This window comes from Euleptes europaea, chromosome 7 (assembly GCF_029931775.1).
Source record: "Euleptes europaea isolate rEulEur1 chromosome 7, rEulEur1.hap1, whole genome shotgun sequence".
Lineage (NCBI taxonomy): Eukaryota > Metazoa > Chordata > Lepidosauria > Squamata > Sphaerodactylidae > Euleptes > Euleptes europaea.
Window position 1 is genome coordinate 83717638 of NC_079318.1, and position 14491 is coordinate 83732128.

General features: G+C 48.9%; 1 protein-coding gene across 2 annotated transcripts; it reads right to left on the reverse strand.

The window, feature by feature from the left end:
* Positions 1–1057: 1057 nt before the first annotated feature.
* Positions 1058–12862, reverse strand: USF1 (upstream transcription factor 1). Of its 2 annotated transcripts, none has more exons than XM_056853814.1 (10): positions 12772–12862; positions 9858–9907; positions 9008–9126; positions 7563–7664; positions 6694–6892; positions 6145–6232; positions 5844–5902; positions 3306–3400; positions 1804–1932; positions 1058–1192 (listed from the first exon to the last, which is right to left on the reverse strand). In XM_056853814.1, exons 1-10 carry the CDS (start codon positions 12777–12779, stop codon positions 1106–1108), a joined length of 936 nt encoding a protein of 311 aa, XP_056709792.1. In that variant the 5' UTR covers positions 12780–12862; the 3' UTR covers positions 1058–1105. The 2 variants fall into 2 exon arrangements, with proteins under 2 accessions (XP_056709792.1, XP_056709794.1); XM_056853816.1 differs by having other exon boundaries at positions 1074–1192; positions 9008–9120.
* Between the last annotated feature and the right edge of the window lie 1629 nt (positions 12863–14491).

A 14491-nucleotide genomic window follows, 5' to 3' on the forward strand; every position in this document is an offset into this window, starting at 1 on the left:
CTCTACTCGAGAGCAAGAGCACAGGCAATCCTTCCCCCCGATGCCCATGATCTCTCCCCCTCAAGCCAAACCAGGCCAACTTGCAGCCACAGGATATAAACAAAATACTCGCAAGTGATATTCCGTTACACTTTTTTAATTTAGAAACTTATTACTTTTTATTTTAAAAAAAGGGGGGAGAGAGGAAGAAGAGAATTGACTACATTAGTATCCCGAAGTGCCTCCGAGAGGACAACGGCTTCTGCTTCTGGCACACTCACCTCCTTTGCACTTGGCTTCCATGGTTCAAGATTGAAGTTAAATCGTCTGACTGGGGGAAGGGGGGAGGCGGGTTCAGATCAAGAAGGGAGAGGACCCGGAAGAGGTGTTCCCCAGCACCGGCTCGGGCTCTTTGAGTACGAGCAGGGCCCCACTTCCCCGTTGTGGCCTTACAGCGGTGAGGGCAGACATTAACGGGCAGAGCCCCGACTGAGGTCTTCTGTGCGCAAAAGGGTTGAGCCCAGGCCAGGCTGGAAGAGAGGCCCCCCAAAAGCCACAAGTGGGGGCAAGTCAGCCGGGCACGAACTGAACTAGCAGGCTCAGCTCCACAGCTTAATAGGACCAAGTGGCCTTGGCGTGGACAATGCAGAGGTTCCGGAAATTATCTGGGGGCAGGGGGCTAGGGCTGGGTGGAGGGAACACGTGTGGGGACGTGCAACGCAACTACGTGATTTTGCATGCATGCGCAGATGTACCAGGTAGCTGGGAGTGCCCAGATGTGTGCTGCTGCTGCTCAACAAAACAAAAGAGAAATAGGCAGGGATCGAATGGTGAGAAGAAAGGACGCCACCTGGGAACCAATTCGGCTACAAAACAAACAGTACTTTGTTGCGAGAGGCAGCGGCATCCAGCTCGAGGGTAGCCAGCTGAGGCAGCGAGGCGGAGTCCCAAGCCCAGCCCCTGGTCCCAGACCGATCTGGCTGCTTTCTGGTCCTGCTCAACAGAATGGGAGCCTGGCTTGGAAGCACTGGGGTGGGGGGTGAGGGGTGGGGAGCAAAGGATCCCCCTCTTCTGCTGAGGCCAAGAGCGCAGCGTTCAGAGCGGGGCCCTGCCCAACCGCTGCGGGTCAGTGGGCGTCCTTGATGATGATCTCCACGCCGTGCTGACGCAGCTGTGCTCGCAAGATCAGGTTCTTGTTTTTCAGCTCTTCGACCTACCCGGTGGGAGAAGAACAAAGAGAAAGGCCATTTATGCATGGGAGGTTTTACTTTGGATTTGCCGCTCTTCTCTAGATGCACATTTTCCCCATCCAAATTCTCAGAATGCTGCATAGGGGCTTATTGTGGAGTTTTGAGAGTTTGGATGGGGAAAATGCACATCTAGAGAGTGGCAAATCCTCCCATGCAAAAGTGGCAAAAAAGGCAGAGAGTAGGCTGGAGCCGGGCAAGGAAAGGAAACGTCTGGCCACTCTCTGGAAGGGTTGCAACTCCCCTCCCCCAGCACCAACTAAGCACTGAATATTTCAAAGCTGCAGAAGCAGATCCTCCCACACTGGTGTCCCAGGGGAGGCAGCATTCCTGACTGAGCATGGAAAATTGCCACCCTTGCCAAGGGTCAAAGGCTCCTGTGCCTTTTAAGAGAACAGAGGGGGGACTATTCTGGCACATGCGGAAGTTACAGAAGCCCACCGCATTGTCTCTGCACCCAGATCCCTAGGCGCTGCATCAGAATTGCCCCTAATACACATGTGGGGCACCCGGTTAACTCCCCTGTCTCCCCTTCCCCACAGACCCTGCCTGGCAGCCTTGGGAACTCCACTTTTACCTGCTGCCGCAAAACTTCATTGTCCATCTGCAGCTGGTCGAGCCCTTGAAGTTCCTCCGACAGTCGGAGGTTACTCTGCCTCAGCTCCTGAATGTAGTCGCAGGCTTTGGACAGGATCCCACCTTTACTCTGCAAAGAAACAGAAATTCAGGGTGGCAAAGGAGAAGCAAACCTCACCTTGGGGGAGGAGAGAACCACCAGCCCATGCAGCTTCCTCCTGGTGGAACACCTGACTGCTCCAGCTCACCCTCTATCTGATTCACCCCTCTGTTTCCCTCTTATTGTGGTAACAGATGCACTCCCACAGGCACACAAAGCTATTGCCCTGCGTAACTTTATCCTCCTCATAGCTGGAAAATGGCCCAAACAACCTCTCTTTTGTCATGCGTGGCATAGAGAAGAAGAAATTTGAATAAATAAAAGAAGAAGAGTTGGTTTTTATATGCCGACTTTCTCTACCACTTAAGGGAGACTCAAACCGGCTTACAATCACCTTTCCCTTCCCTCAACAGACACCCTGTGAGGTAGGTGGGGCTGAGAGAATGTGACTTGCTCAAGGTCACCCAGCTGGCTTCGTGTGTAGGAGTGGGGAAACAAATCCACTTCACCAGATTAGCCTCCGCCACTCATGTGGAGGAGTGGGGAAATCAAACCCGGTTCTTCAGATCAGACTCCACCACTCCAGCGGTAAGAAGACAAAGGCCTCCATGCCAGGACTGGTTAAGAAAGCCTAAGTATAGTTTGATGTGATTTCTGAATTGTCAGGTCCAGAATCTGGAGCGAGCCTATAAACCACTGTTTGGCATGTTGTTTGAACTAGGGGAAAAAAACCTACTGACTGGCAAACCAGAATGCGTAACCATAGTTTAAAGTGGGGTTTTCATTTCATAGGTCCAAGCTCACTTTAGGTGCCAGTTGCCTCTGGAGGCAGATGGCCTTTTTAACTATGGCTCGTCAATTAAGCCGGCAAATAAGCAGATACATCATTCTAAACCATGGTTTGGCTGCTGGCACACACGGACACTCAAAACCATAGTTAGGGAATGAAACTAAGCTTTGTGCCAACTGTGGTTTTGGGTGATGCTTGAACTGAGCCCGAGATTCTCTGGCCAGCTAGATATGCTGCAGCAGCAGCTGCCCCCTACCAATTATAAAATTTTGTTCCATCCTCCCTGGCAGGGGGCAGCTACGGTTTCAAATTCTAGGATTCCGAGAGTGATACCTTTGGGACTTAATATTTCTCGCTGCTGAAAGTGATACCAAGAGAAAAAGATTGCTCCATATCTTTCTCTAATGCGATCCCCACAACAGCAGCAAAAAAAAAGCCCTACTTATGTGGGCTTCCTCCATCCTGCGCCCAACACCAAATTCCACCATTTCCTTCATGTACATCCTGGCTACAAGGGCTTTGATTTCTGAATTTACTGGCACAATTTGTGGGACACGGGTGGCACAGGGAGACAGCCTCCACCCTAGAGGCAGCCCAATCCGAGCTCCCTTACCTGCCCAGATTTGGTGTTCTCCATCGAACAGTCTGGGATAATCTTGGACAACTGCACAATCCAGTTGTTAATCTTGTCCCTGCGTCGGCGCTCGACTGGAAAACAGGGAGGAAATCAAGCACAATGAACTCAGAAAGAGGCTTTCGTAATCATTCCACTTATGCAGTTGAGAAGTAACAAGCAAGCCAAGGTTTGCAGCTACAGGAACAAACCTGGGAGACCCTCAGGTTCACGCTCCATCCCGTCCCACCTGCAGCGACCACATTTTCTTCTGCTTTTACGGCAAAACCATACACAGAAACAGGCAAACTACTGTTGGTGCTTTCCCTGCAGACCATCACATTCCAGGGGTTTGGAATCCTGGATTGTGCAGAAAATAGCAGCCGTAACGTGGGCTATAACAGAAATCTACCATTATGCCTTATCACACCCTGTGCTCCCATGAAGATTGCCAACCTCCAGGTAGGAACCTCGTGCTAGAAACAAGAAGTAAGCAAAAGCATAGCACTGTGGCTAAACCCAGGTAAGTGTCTCAAACTATGAAGACCGTAGCACTATGGCTAAACAAGGTAAATATTACAAGTTACAAAATATAACTGTCATTACACGTCCAAGAATCCAAAAAGAGTGAACTAACTATAACAGTATATTGCAGACAACAATACACTGTTATAGCTAGTTTTGAAGCACTTATCTGGGTTTAGCCACAGTGCTACGTTTTTGCTAACCTCCAGGTAGGTCCTGGAGATCTCCCAGGTTTACAACTGGGAACTGGACTCTAGATGACAGAGATCAATCTTCCTGGAGAAAATGGCTGCTGTGAAGGGCAAATTCGATGGCATTATTATACCTTGACGAGGTCCCTCCCCAGGCTCCACCCCCAAAATTTCCAGGCATTTCCCAACCTGGAATTGGCAACCCTAGCTCCCACCACATCCTTCCTCCCCCAACTAAAACTGGCCCATGCACTATATTTAAGTCTGAATGTTACCTCGGAGAGCCAATAAAAGAAATCTGCACAATGGAAAAGGCAGGTGTTTCTCACAAACCTGGAAGAGGGCCACCAGGTTTGCACAAAAATCTCAAGACTAAAAATAAAAATCAGGAAGCTTAACACCCCCCCCTAAAAACCACTATAGAGAAAGGATGTGCACAGCCACACGCTGCACCTGAAATGTGCAAACAGTCCACACACCTGGAAAGGTATATTGTAGAGCTTGAAAAGGTGCAGAAAACAGCAACCAAAATGATCAGAGGGCTAGAGCAACTGCCCTATGGGGCTCTGTCAGGAGAGCGAACGGAGACGTGATAGAGGTCTATACAACTGTGGACAGTGTGGAGAGTGGACCACTCTTGTAACACTAGAACCCAGGGTCATCCACTGAAGCTGGAGGGTGGGAGGTTCAGGACAGAGAAAAGGAAGTACTTCTTCACACGGCGTATAAACTGTGGAACTCACTGCCAGAGGATGTAGCGATGGCCGCCAGCTTGGAAGGCTTTAAAAGGGTAGGGGACACATTCATGGAGAAAAAGGTAAAGGTCCCCTGTGCAAGCACCGGATCATTCCTGACCCATGGGGTGACGTCACATCCCGACGTTTCCAAGGCAGACTTTGTTTATGGGGTGGTTTGCCAGTGCCTTCCCCAGTCATCCTCCCTTTACCCCCAGCAAGCTGGGTACTCATTTTACCGACCTCGGAAGGATGGAAGGCTGAGTCAGCCTTGAGCCGGCTACCTGAAACCAACTTCCGTTGGGATCGTGAGCAGAGTTTGGACTGCAGTACTGCAGCTTACCACTCTGCGCCACGGGGCTCTTGGAGAACAGGGCTATTCATGGAGAACAGGGCTATTAATGGCTACTAATCACAATGGCTGCAAGCCATGATGGATATCCATTCCCTCCAGTTGCTGGAGAGCACGGGTGGATGTAGTTGCAGTCATCCAGCTTGTGGGCTTCCTAGAGGCACCTGGTTGGCCACTGTATGAACAGACTGCTGGGCTTGATGGGCCCTCGGTTTGATCCAGCAGGGCTCCTTCTTATGTTCCTACCTTCCCAAAAGCAAATGCTGACCAAGAACTTGGTTGGAATTATGAGATTTGCTAGCAACCTAATATAGAAGGCATTAAAAAAAACGAAAACAGCCAAGAGGAAAAGGTGGGGCCAGCAGGAAGGAGATGGGATTCCCCAGCCTGTGTTTGGTCCATCGCTCACTCAGAGTCTATGGGATCTGGGGGGGCTAAGAATGCGAATAGAACCGGTGCATTAGGTGGACCATTAAGCTTCATTAAACACACACACACACTCTTTCCTCAGCTCAAGGCTGTTAACAAGAACGCATCAACTATTGAACCACCCCAGAAACTACTGCATGTTCCAAGAGAGAGGCAGGAATCAAAAACAACTGCCACACGCTCAAATTATTCAACTATCAAGACATTTTCTGCAAGTGGATCCCTTATACACTGGGATCACAGTCAACCTTTTATCGCTGGAACCCAGCTACATGACTCACGGCTAGGATGCGACACCCCTCCTTACCTTCATTGTGCTGCGCTCGGCGCTTCTCATCCCGAGTCGTCCGTGGAGCTTCAGACTTCCTACAAAAGGGGGGGGGGGTAAAGAGCAACGAAGTTTAATGCTCGTACAGGCTAGAGCCCCCCCACACATACTGGAAAAAACTGCCCTAGTTTCAAACTACCCCTCATTCTCAAGCCAGTCTCCAAGTTGTAGTCAAATGCAATGCTGCAACACCCCTATGAGAGAGGACATCAGAGAAGCTGACGCCTGAAGCAGGAGGGGAGGGCAGCCGGATGACGACAGGGCGGAGGAGCACACTCACGGGGAGTAAGGGTGAGTCCTGGGGGCGATAGACCTCTGTGTTCCACTCTGCAGGACCTCCTGCGGCGACATCATGACAAAAAACTGCCCTGGACAATTCAAAATGAGAGAAGCGGTTTCAGGAAGAGAGGGGCACAGCCCGACAGGAGCTTCATGAAGTTATTGAGCATCACAGCTGCCCTGGTTCTTGCGCTTGATGGAGAAATGTAACATTTCCCTGAACTGCAGTTAACTGGAGGATGGACATCTGGGGATGAGTGCTTGTTTCCCCTGGAATTACTTACTCAGCCTCAGCTCCTAATTCCACAAACTGTACGGCATTATGTGCAATGGAGGGACTAATTCATAAAACCCACAAAGCAGTTGTCCCATCTTGGTGGGGACGTTCTGCCAGAAGACTGTGAGCGCTGAGGAGGAAGCACTCCCGCGCCCCCAATCAGCTTCAAAAAGCACAGGATACGCTTGCCAGTAAGCTACCGGGGGTTAGGCTTATCGCCAGACCAGAGGAAGCTCCTTTGGCCAATCTCACATACAAGCCAACCTGACTGACCGGTGCCGGTTGACGTGGCCTGCCCCAGCAAGGCGTCCGAGTTCTGGGTCGTCACCACAGCCGTGGCTGTGGTCCCTGCCCCAGCCGAAGTGCTGGTGTCAGCCACCGCGGTGGCGGGGTAGTACGTATAGTGCGTCTCGGTGGCCGTGGCTTCTGTCTCAACTGCATCTTCGCTGGTGAACGCACCTTGGATGACAGCCTGGGAAGAAACAAATGTGACAGGGTGAGGGGGCCCCTACGATCCAACTCCTATCGGCAGGACAGAATGTGTATCCTTTAGATCAGGGGTCCCCAACACGGTGCCTGTGGGCACCATGGCACTCGCCAATACCTCCTCTGGAGCCTGCCAAGTGTTTTTAGGAAGTGGGTGGGGCCAGATGGGGCTTGTTCCCAGCAAGGCTTCAGATGTAGACTGTGTAATTGTTTTTTAGTGTTGCTTTGGCAGCAGTTGACACCACAACACAAGGCTCTACACTGTGTTACTGAAGTTAAGCTGCGGCAATCTTTTTGTGGCTGGCTGGCTCTGCCTCCTGTGGCAGCCATTTTGTGGCTGTGCCCACCATGCTGTCAGAGTTCCAAATGGGCCCACAGGCTCAAAAAAGTTGGGGACCCCCTGGTCTAGGTGGTCTTTCGGCTGGCTTAACAACTATTCCTTGCCCCACCAACCAGCTGCCATCAAAACGGAAATTGACCTGACAGGGTTGGGAGGGGAGAGAAGCCGCCACTTTCATCAGCTGACACACAACTCTCCTGGTTCACCTGCAGTTATCCATGTTTAATTTGGCAACAATGACTGGGAAGATGGTCTTCCTTCTCCTGCCCACCACCTTCTCCTTCTGCCTAAGCCAACCCCCCAAAGCAGCACCTACCTGTGTCATGGACTGCGCTGCAGGATAGCCGCTGATGGCGCCGGAGCCCTCCGTCTGCCCGTCCAGCTGCCCTTCAGCCACCTGTATCACCCTATACATCAGCTAAAGAAAAGACCACAAGGAATTCTACAGAGCTTCTCTGGAAGCAACCCCAAGAACCTGTGTGTGTTTTTGTGTTAAGTGCCATCAAGTCGCTTCCAACTTATAGGGGCCCCATGAATCGATGTCCTCCAAAACTTCCTCTTGTTAACAGCCTCGCTCAGGTCTTGCAAACTGAGGGCCACGCCTTCCTTGACTGAGTCAATCCATTTCATGTTGGGTCTTCCTCTTTTCCTGCTGCCTTCCACTTTTCCTAGCATTGTTGTCTTTTCCAAGAACCCAGGCCCTCTGTAAATATCTCCACCTCAATACCCCTGCCTCATCCCCTTGGATTTAGGACTTCTTGGTGTAGTTCTGAAATATTATTGGAAAATATATGCAAAAGATAGTTATACTGCCTGGCAGGGAAAACAGAGCCCCGTAAAAGGGAAGGCAAAACTATCCTGATGGTGTGAGCATCTTTACACTAGATAACACGATGTATGTCTGGTTGTTGCCTCATTTTCTACAGGGCGCACACTAGTTTCTTCTAAAAGGTAAAAGTCCCCTGTGCAAGCACCGGGTCATTCCTGACCCATGGGGTGACGTCACATCCTGACGTTTTCTAGGCAGATTTTGTTTGCAGGGGGGTTTGCCAGTGCCTTCCCCAGTCATCTTCCCTTTACCCCCAGCAAGCTGGGTACTCGTTTTACCGACTTCGGAAGGATGGAAGGCTGAGTCAACCTTGAGCCAGCTACCTGAAACTGACTTCCGTTGGGATTGAACTCAGGTCGTGAGCAGAGTTTGGACTGCAGTACTGCAGCTTACCACTCTGCACCAGGGGGCTCATTGTTTTTTCTACAGAACTGATAAAAACCAGGGAGTGCTTTGGTTTCCAGTACAGGATAGAGCAGAGATCTGGTCCCAGGATGGAGGGTGCGTGATATGGCCACGCTATATGCAAGAACCTGGCCCAGTGCCTGAACAGAAGACAGGCTGGAAAAACAGCGCAAACCATTTTTAATTCTGTGACAGCAAGAAGGCAGGATAATAATAATAATAAAAAAACACACCAGCATAGAGACAGAAAGGCTGGAGTCGTACACAGCCACAGTCCCTTGTGGTATTTCTAGTCTACAGTCCATTCTAACGTGCACTGTAAAATACGTCGACACGGTTTTATTTTCATCACAGAGGTACTCAGAGGGGCACCACTACGTGCCCAACAGAGCATCAGAGGCAATAGCTGCTCCCACTCTATGCCAGAATTCAGGCCATGTGCCACTCCAGCCTTTTCTCCATTTCCGTGCATGCCACCAAGATGAAGGAAAGGATACCGCTTGCCAAGAGAAGCGAGCATATCTCACCTGGGCACCCCCATTCTCTGTTCGGAAGACGTATTTGATGTTTGGGTCAGGAAAGGTTGTGGCCGACTGGATGCTGGCAATGGCCACGCTGGTGGGATCTTCGCCTGTCGCCACTGCACCTTAAGGAAAGAAGAGAAAGGGATGCCGCGGGGGGGGAGGGGGGGAAGGGACACTGTCGCTTATCAGCCGCCTCCACGCTGCCAGCCAAGAGCCACTGTGTGGGGGGGATGTATGTATGGGAGACTCAACAAGCAGCACAGGGAAGAACCAAGAAGCGCCCCTGCTTTACACCCCTGCTGCAGCGGCTCAACTTTAGTTTCCACACGGACCTTTGCTAATTTTGTATTCATTTAACCCACTTTCTTCACGCAGTCTCAATTCTGCCCACTTAAGCATACAGATAGACAGGCAGGATATAAATTTACTCCATAAAAATGAATTTTTAGGGGGGGTTTTGGTGTGTGGCGGGGGAGGAAGGATGCTACCGGGAAAGGAAGCTGACGAGTGTGTTAAATGCCATCAAGTCACTTCTGACTTATGGCGACCCTATGAATTAGCCTCCAAAATCCCCTATTGTTAACAACTCTGCTCTGGTCTTGTAAACTGAGGGCCGTGGCTTCCTTTATGGATCAATCCATCTCATGTTGGGTCCATCTTTTCCTGCCACCTTCAATTTTTCTTAGTGTTATTGTCTTTGCCAGTGAGTCCTGACTTTTCATAATGCAACCAAAGTTTGATAACCTCAGCTGAGTCATTCTAGCTTCTAGGGAGAGTTCTAAGGAGGAAGCTGATACTGCCCTCCAAAATTGTAGTAAAGGAATGGACTGGGGGAGGGGGCAGAACGGCTCACCTTCCTGGATTTGCACTGTACCTTCTTCCGTCTCTGTAGCCTTTTGCTGTCTGAAAAGGGACAAAGTAACACGTAAAAGGGCCAGCCCCTGAAAACACTTCATTTTAACAAAATAGTTATATGCATATCTATTTGCTTTTCTCTTTAGAGTGACCAGATAAAGGCACAGGAGTCCTGCCCTTGTAGTTGGACAGAAAATTTTGTCAAGTGGGACTTGCACCTGTTGAAATCACTCATCTCAAAACAAAAAAAACCCACCCATTTTTAAAAGAGAAACTATTTTAAAAGCACTATTGCGGTATGAACACTTTGATGAGCATAGGAAGAGACAGATCCTACAGATCCCTTTCTGTTTAATGGCAGCACTCTGCCCTGGCATGAGGAGCCTTCCCCTGAAGCAAGAGGGGATTTCTTTGTTAAAATGCTTTCCAGGCTTCATCATAGTCATTCTTTACAATAGCCCTGTGAGGTAGGCTAGTATTATCCTCACATTGATTGCAGACAAAGAAATGAAGCTGAGAGAGACTGGCTTCCCCAAGGCCAACTAGTGAGTCTGGAGCAGATACAAGATTGGACTCAGCAGCCCTAAGGATTAAACTGTGCATTGTTAAATTGTGGAACTCCCTGCCCCAGGATGTGGTGATGGCTGCCACCTTGGAAGGCTATAAGTGGGGAGCAGAAATGTTCATGGAGGAGAGGGGTATTCATGACTACTAGTAAAAATGGATACAAGTCATGATGCACACCTATTCTCTCCAGGATCAGAGGAACATGCCTATTATATTAAAGGTAAAGGTCCCTGTGAAAACACCAGGTCATTCCAGACCCATGGGGTGACGTCACATACCGACGTTTCCTAGACAGACTTTTTGTTTGTGGGGTGGTTTGCCAGTGCCTTCCCCAGTTGTCTTCCCTTTACTCCCAGCAAGCTGGGTACTCATTTGACCTACCTCGGAAGGATGGAAGGCTGAGTAAACCTTGAGCCGGCTACCTGAAACCGACTTCCGTCGGGATCGAACTCAGGTCGTGAGCAGAGCTTTTGACTGCAGTACTGCAGCTTTACCACTCTGCGCCATGGGGCTCCTGCTATTATATTAGGTGCTGTGAAACACAGGCAGGATAACGCTGCTGCAGTCATCTTGTTTGTGGGCTTCCTAGAGGCCCCTGGTAGGCCACTGTGTGAACAGACTGCTGGACTTGATGGGCCTTGGTCTGATCCAGCATGGTCTTTCTTATGTTCTTATTGCAGCTCATTCTCTTAGCCACTATGCCAAGAGGAGGCCAGCACCGCATTTATTTAAATATTCATGTAAATATTTATACTCTACCTTTCTGAAATTTGCTTGACCAGCAGCAGCTTATACAAAATAACACCAAAATCACAATAAAAAAACAACAGAAGCAGAAAAAAAACAAAATTCAACTTAAAAGCCACTGCGGTAAGCAATGTCAAGAAACTGAGTTCCTAAAGCAGTTTCTTGTTCTTTCAACATTGGTTCAGGCTTTGGGCCTATGAGTTTAAGTTGGAAAATAACTGTGCTGTGCTCAGATTCAGCAAGCTGTGACCTTCAGCAACCGAGATAAGATTCCAGGTGCAGGGAGCTACAATCTCTACTCCCTAGTCTTCAAGGACAGAACTGTGGCACCAGCCAATTAACCACATTCCATCAGATGAAATTACAAGCCTGCCACCTGTGAGAAATGGGCAGGGTTTGGACTGCAGCTAAACACCATTTATCACACTTTTTATCCCCTTGGTCATCTGACTAGCAATAGGGTTATACAACTAATTGACATCACCAGCCACGAATCTAATTGGTCAATGAGTTCTGGCCAACGTAGGTCTTTTGGGCATAAATGTTAGCATTTCTCAATTGAATTACATGGAGTGTCGGTGCCTATGCTAGGGTAACTATGATCCATCTTTGTGATTTATGATTTCTTATGGGTCAGGCATGCTGCCTGAATCTCTTGAACTCTGAACAGAGTGGCTTCTTGACTGCTGGAAAATTTCAGCTTTAATGGTAACATCTGGTTGTTCTGAACAAATGCTTTAGTCCAGACTGGTTTAGCGTTTATTGTTTTAATTCCTCACAGAGCACGTTATTTTAGAAATATTCTTGCCCAATTTTAATAAATCACTTTAATTATATCTTGTGGCGCTTTTGTCTTCGGGTTGGCTTCAATCTAATTCCAGTACATAGACCTAAGTGCTACGCCTACCAGGTTAACTGTTATGTGAAACTCATGCTGCAAGTGGTCTACCTTGCCGGGTTGGCTTTCTAAACTTTAATCCTAGGAAGGTTGGAAGCATGCCCCTTTGGCTTCTGGCTCTTTGGGGAGAACAAGGGGCTGGTGGCAGCTACTAAGACTGAGATGTGAGGATTCATACCCCAGGTGTTTTGTAAAGTTTGTGAGCTGTCTGACCACCCACAAGACTCCCTTGGATTAGGGAACAGCAGAGAACATAAGAAAATGAGCCGTCAGGTGCCCAGGAGAACAACTGATGCCTAAAACCTAAATGCGACAATGCCTGATCAACACGGCAGGTGAGAGTGTTCCATGAAAAGGGGTCAGCGTCAAAAGATGCTCCCCCCAACCTAGTTTCTGCCAACGAGGCAATCTGGAGAGGAGCCTTTAAAGAGGATCAAACTGCAAGCAAATTCATGCAGGAGGATAACCAGTGCCCTTGGGTAGCCATCTTCAACATTAAATAAGAGGACCCAGTTCCACTTTGCCTGTTGTCATTTTGCAATTCCTATCGAGCCAGGAAGCTCATTGGTGGACCTTGGGCCAGTTACTCTCTCATCTAAACTAAGATAACTGGGAGGTAGGGGACCATACACCGTATTTTGAGCTCCTCAGAGGAAGAACAGGATAAAACATAGCAGTCAGCCTAACCTCTTGCACTCACCCCTTCATCTCTCTCCTCTGTTATGCATCAGAAGATTAGATGCTGGATGTTGCTCGTGGGTTCTTCAGAGCCTGGTCATCCAAACCCTGGGAAGGAAAAAATCCACAAAACTACGAAGATGATGCCTGATAGACAAGGCCTGTTTAGTTGCCTCAGCCACAAAGCAGTGCCACGAAAAAGGTGGATGTGTGGAGGGGGTGTCCATCTGCAATCCTTCAGTCATGATAAGCGTTCACAGATAACTCACATCGTTGTAGACCTTGCACTTGGAATTCCCAGAGCCACGAAGCTGGGGTAGAAGACGATGTTCCTTACTGGGGAAGCAAAGTTCCAAAGATCCAGAACTCCCACAATTACCCTTTCTTCTACTTGCACTCCCTTACATTCTCTCCCTCTGCTGCCTTCTCCCCTCCTGCTCCCCCCAAAAATAATCTTAAACAGGCACAGGCATAAACTTGTTTTGCTTCTGCAATTAAATCCCATTTTCTCTACCTTTAATGGAGTCTCAAAGCAGCTTACAATTTCCTTCTCTTCCTCTCCCTACAACAGACACCTTGTGAGGTAGGTGGGGCTGACAGAGTTTGAAGAGAACTGTGACTGGCCCAAGGTCACCCAGCAGGCTTCATGAGGAGGAGAGGGGAAACAAACCTAGTGCTCCTGATTAGAGTCCACCGCTCTTAACCACTACACCACACTGGCTCTCAATATATCAATAGCAGCAACAATAATGCCCCACAACTGCAGGGTGTGTATATGCATATCGAGGCAGGATCTAATTCCTATCAGCAGTTCTGCTTGCTCACATCATCCAGACACAGGAGAGGGGGAAGAGCAGAGCAGCAGCCACCCCAAGATCACGTGTTCACCTATGAATCCCCCTCCCCACACACACAAATTATAAATTTAGACGACACCCGAAATTACAGCAAACCATCTGAGGGCTGGAAGTTTTCCTGGTTATTTTGTGACTATTAAAGTGCACCAGTGCCATTGTATAAGCAATTCCCAACAACGGGGGAAAGGGGATATATAATTTATCTACCTAATACATCTTTCCTGCCCTTCCTCAGAGGAACTCAGGGCAGCATTCGTTGTTCTCCCTTCCCAGAGGGGTCAACTGAGCAAGGGAAACAGCAATGGAAGTGGAGGGGAGGGAAAGGTGGGAGGAAAGAGCATGTTTCGGGAAGGATATCCACAAAGGTCTTTTCTTTCTTTTGACTCTCTCTGTCCTTCCCATCACTCTCTGAAATCTAGACTAATCTCTTTGGGGCAGTGACCCATTTCTCTCTCTCTGGCTAATAGCCTCTATGTGGATTGAGTGAAAAAGCAACACCACCTCCAGTGTATATATATATACACACACAAACCTACACTGCAGGGGGAGGTGTTATATTCTTTACACAATTCACATCCCACCTTTCAACAGAAAGTCATCAAGAGGGCTTGGTGGTGGTGGAAAGTGCTGTCAATTCACAGCCAACTTACGGCGACCTTGTTGGGTTTTCAAGGCAAGAGACGTATAGAGGTTGTTTGCCATTGCCTGCCTCTGCATGGCCACCCTGGTATTCCTTGGTGTCTCCCACCCAAATACTAACCAGGGCCGACATTACTTAGCTTCCGAGATCAGGCTAGCCTGGGCTATCCAGGTCAAGACCAAGTGGGCTTACCATGGCAATAAATTCATAGCAACCAGTACTAGGTTGAAATCTTGCTGCTGCAT

What these genes read in the sequence shown, in the direction of transcription:
- USF1 (XM_056853814.1), bottom strand. An exon ending in CAGAGAATGGGGGTGCCCAG is followed by an intron (nt 7,665 to 9,007) that starts GTGAGATATGCT and finishes TCTTTTCTTTAG; the next exon opens with CTGATGTATAGGGTGATACA. An exon ending in CCGAGCGCAGCACAATGAAG is followed by an intron (nt 3,401 to 5,843) that starts GTAAGGAGGGGT and finishes CCTGTTTTCCAG; the next exon opens with TCGAGCGCCGACGCAGGGAC.